This window comes from Egretta garzetta, unplaced genomic scaffold (genome assembly GCF_000687185.1).
Source record: "Egretta garzetta isolate BGI_Z169 unplaced genomic scaffold, ASM68718v1 scaffold34, whole genome shotgun sequence".
Lineage (NCBI taxonomy): Eukaryota > Metazoa > Chordata > Aves > Pelecaniformes > Ardeidae > Egretta > Egretta garzetta.
In genome coordinates this window covers 4,119,936-4,122,177 of record NW_009259586.1, presented here as the reverse complement: position 1 = coordinate 4,122,177, position 2,242 = coordinate 4,119,936, and the positions used below count along the sequence as shown (strand labels likewise).

Genomic DNA, 2,242 nt, shown 5'->3' with positions numbered 1-2,242 from the left:
GAAGTAGGTGCAGGGAGAGCCTGACAAAGCTTCTTTTTTAGTAAGAATGCATTGGGTTTGGTGGAGTTAACAGCTCTCTGGAGAGCAGTCATTGTGTGTCTTCCTCTTCAGCAACTGGAGAACCTCTACTGGCAGAGGGATGGCAGTAAATTTATTAGTTGTCACTATGATGGAAGTTACACCCAGTGGCCAGTATCCAGTGACAACAGGCAGCCTGAGCCTCTGGAATACCTTGTGCCTTATGGTCAGTAAGTGAGGTTTAATTGTTACATATTCGTCTAAGTGCAAACTCATTTTGAGCTTGTGTGGGATATCTAAGTCATGTTCTTCCTAGTGTTTAATCCTACTGGAAAAATGCAGAGCTGCCTTTTGAGTGGGTCATGAGCCTAGACTAAGGGATTTCAGTCCGGTGTTTTTCTTGGATTTTAAACTCCTTTACAATGTTGAGGTCCGTTCTGAACACGGAGAGCAAATGTGTTGAAGAAATTGGTGTCCCTTATGAGGAAGGGTGTTGGTGATTCAGCTCTTTGTTTTAGTTCAAGTGTCCTGCTCAGCAGGAGTTGCTTGGATCTTCTGTAATTAATAGTGAGCTAAGTGTACTTTTCGTTGACCTGAGCAGTGATGAAATGATGCCTCTGATTTGCTGAAACCCATCAAAGGGGAATGACCTCATCTTTCAAGCATATAGAAGCTCCTAAAGCTCTGTCACCTTTAGATTAGTTTCAGGAATGCTTTTTTCCTTTCTAGTTAATCAGCTTCTGCAACAGCACTTCCACTCCCTGTTAGCCATCAGCAACGTGGTTCAAAACTTCCCCTGAGTCTAAGCCTTGTTTTGCTGAGGAGTAGTGTGGTCAGTGCGTCCCAGAGGATTTGTTGTCTGATGTGGCTTGGTCTGGGGAGGTGGTGCCTACTAATTCAGGTGGCTCCCCTTGACTTGGAGGTTGAAGGTGACCTAGGTGAAGCAGAATAAGGAACTTCTTAACATAAAGATGCACTTCTTGAATCATGGCAAATTACTCTGTTCCCTTAGGTCCTTTTCCTTGCAAGGCCATCTCCAAGATCTACTGGCAGACAACAAAAAATGGGTAAGTTCTGTTTAAAGGCATTTAAAGGGTGCAGTGCACAATAATGTTGGAGCCCTTTAGAGTAACATTGTAAGAATTTTTTGTCAAAGTTTGACTTGCCTCATGTCTTTGAAATTTTGCTTACTCCTCATTTCAGCATACACCATTCTAACTCTGTCTTTCTCTTAAGGCTTCCTTACATTATATTCCAAGGAGGGATGCCCCGGGCTAGCTATGGTGACCGGCACAGTATCTCTGTTGTCCATGGCAGTCAGCAAACAGCCTTTGACTTCACTTCCCGGGTGATAGACTTCTTTATAATCTTCAGTTCAGAGCCTACTGCAGGTACGTGATGAAAGGGCATTACTGAGGAATTAGAATAGCTGTGTGCGCATGTGGAAATCTGCCTGGTATAAATAGCATATGAAATGTGATAAGGAGGTCAGTTGTTTGGGGGTTTTCTGAGACTTTAAATCATTTACATTGGAAAAGATTGAGTCCAACCATAAAAGAGATTTGCCGTTTAAAAGTGGAAAATACTGGTATAAAGAAGGGCTGGTTACAAATGCCATACATTCCTCAAAAAAATTAAGCGACTCCATTAATGAGAAAAGATCTCTTAGGCTCGTGTGTGTAAGCTGGACACTGGACATAGTCAGGTCATGAAATGAAGATCTGAATATTGCTGTTAGGAAATAGCACTTCAAAGGAGGCAATAATTAAAACCAGAATTTACTCCCACTGAGACACTGTTTCTTTTAATTACTGCCTGGATTTATGACTAGGGCTCTGGGTAATAAATCAGCAAAGGATGATATAGAACCAAGGGGCAGTATATAGAGAACTTAATTTACTTACTGCTGGTGAACATGAATGTTAACAGTACTAAAACTGAATAGCAGTCATTCCATGGCTTGCTTAGAGCTTGTCAGATTCTTGCTTCTGTTGAAGAGCTTTGTTTCCCTTACTTACACAGTAGCCGTAATGTTCTTTCTTTTCATGAAATTGTAAAGGATTTTCCCAAAAAACTGTTTGTCTAATGCTGGTGTAGTTCTTACTTCTGGTTGATTTAAAGTAACTGAGTATAAAATGCTATTTCAAGCTCCACAAATGTGAGGTATTGGAAGCTGGGTCAAACCAAATCACAGAAGTCTTGATGCTTTTTAGGAGTTTGTAGG

The 2,242-nt window shown here is 41.2% G+C and overlaps 1 protein-coding gene across 4 annotated transcripts in view; it reads left to right on the top strand.

Moving 5' to 3' along the window:
- The window catches only part of LLGL2 (LLGL scribble cell polarity complex component 2), a 37,220-nt gene that overhangs the window by 21,241 nt on the left and 13,737 nt on the right, over nucleotides 1-2,242 (top strand). For all 4 annotated transcript variants that reach the window (XR_004841863.1, XR_004841864.1, XM_035893298.1 and 1 more), the window contains exons 8-10: nucleotides 112-244; nucleotides 1,031-1,085; nucleotides 1,255-1,409. Coding sequence is in view for 2 of the 4 variants with exons in the window: in XM_035893298.1 (XP_035749191.1) it covers nucleotides 112-244; nucleotides 1,031-1,085; nucleotides 1,255-1,409 (343 nt within the window). In the remaining 2 variants the exon portion in view is untranslated. The remainder of the gene's footprint in view (nucleotides 1-111; nucleotides 245-1,030; nucleotides 1,086-1,254; nucleotides 1,410-2,242) is intronic.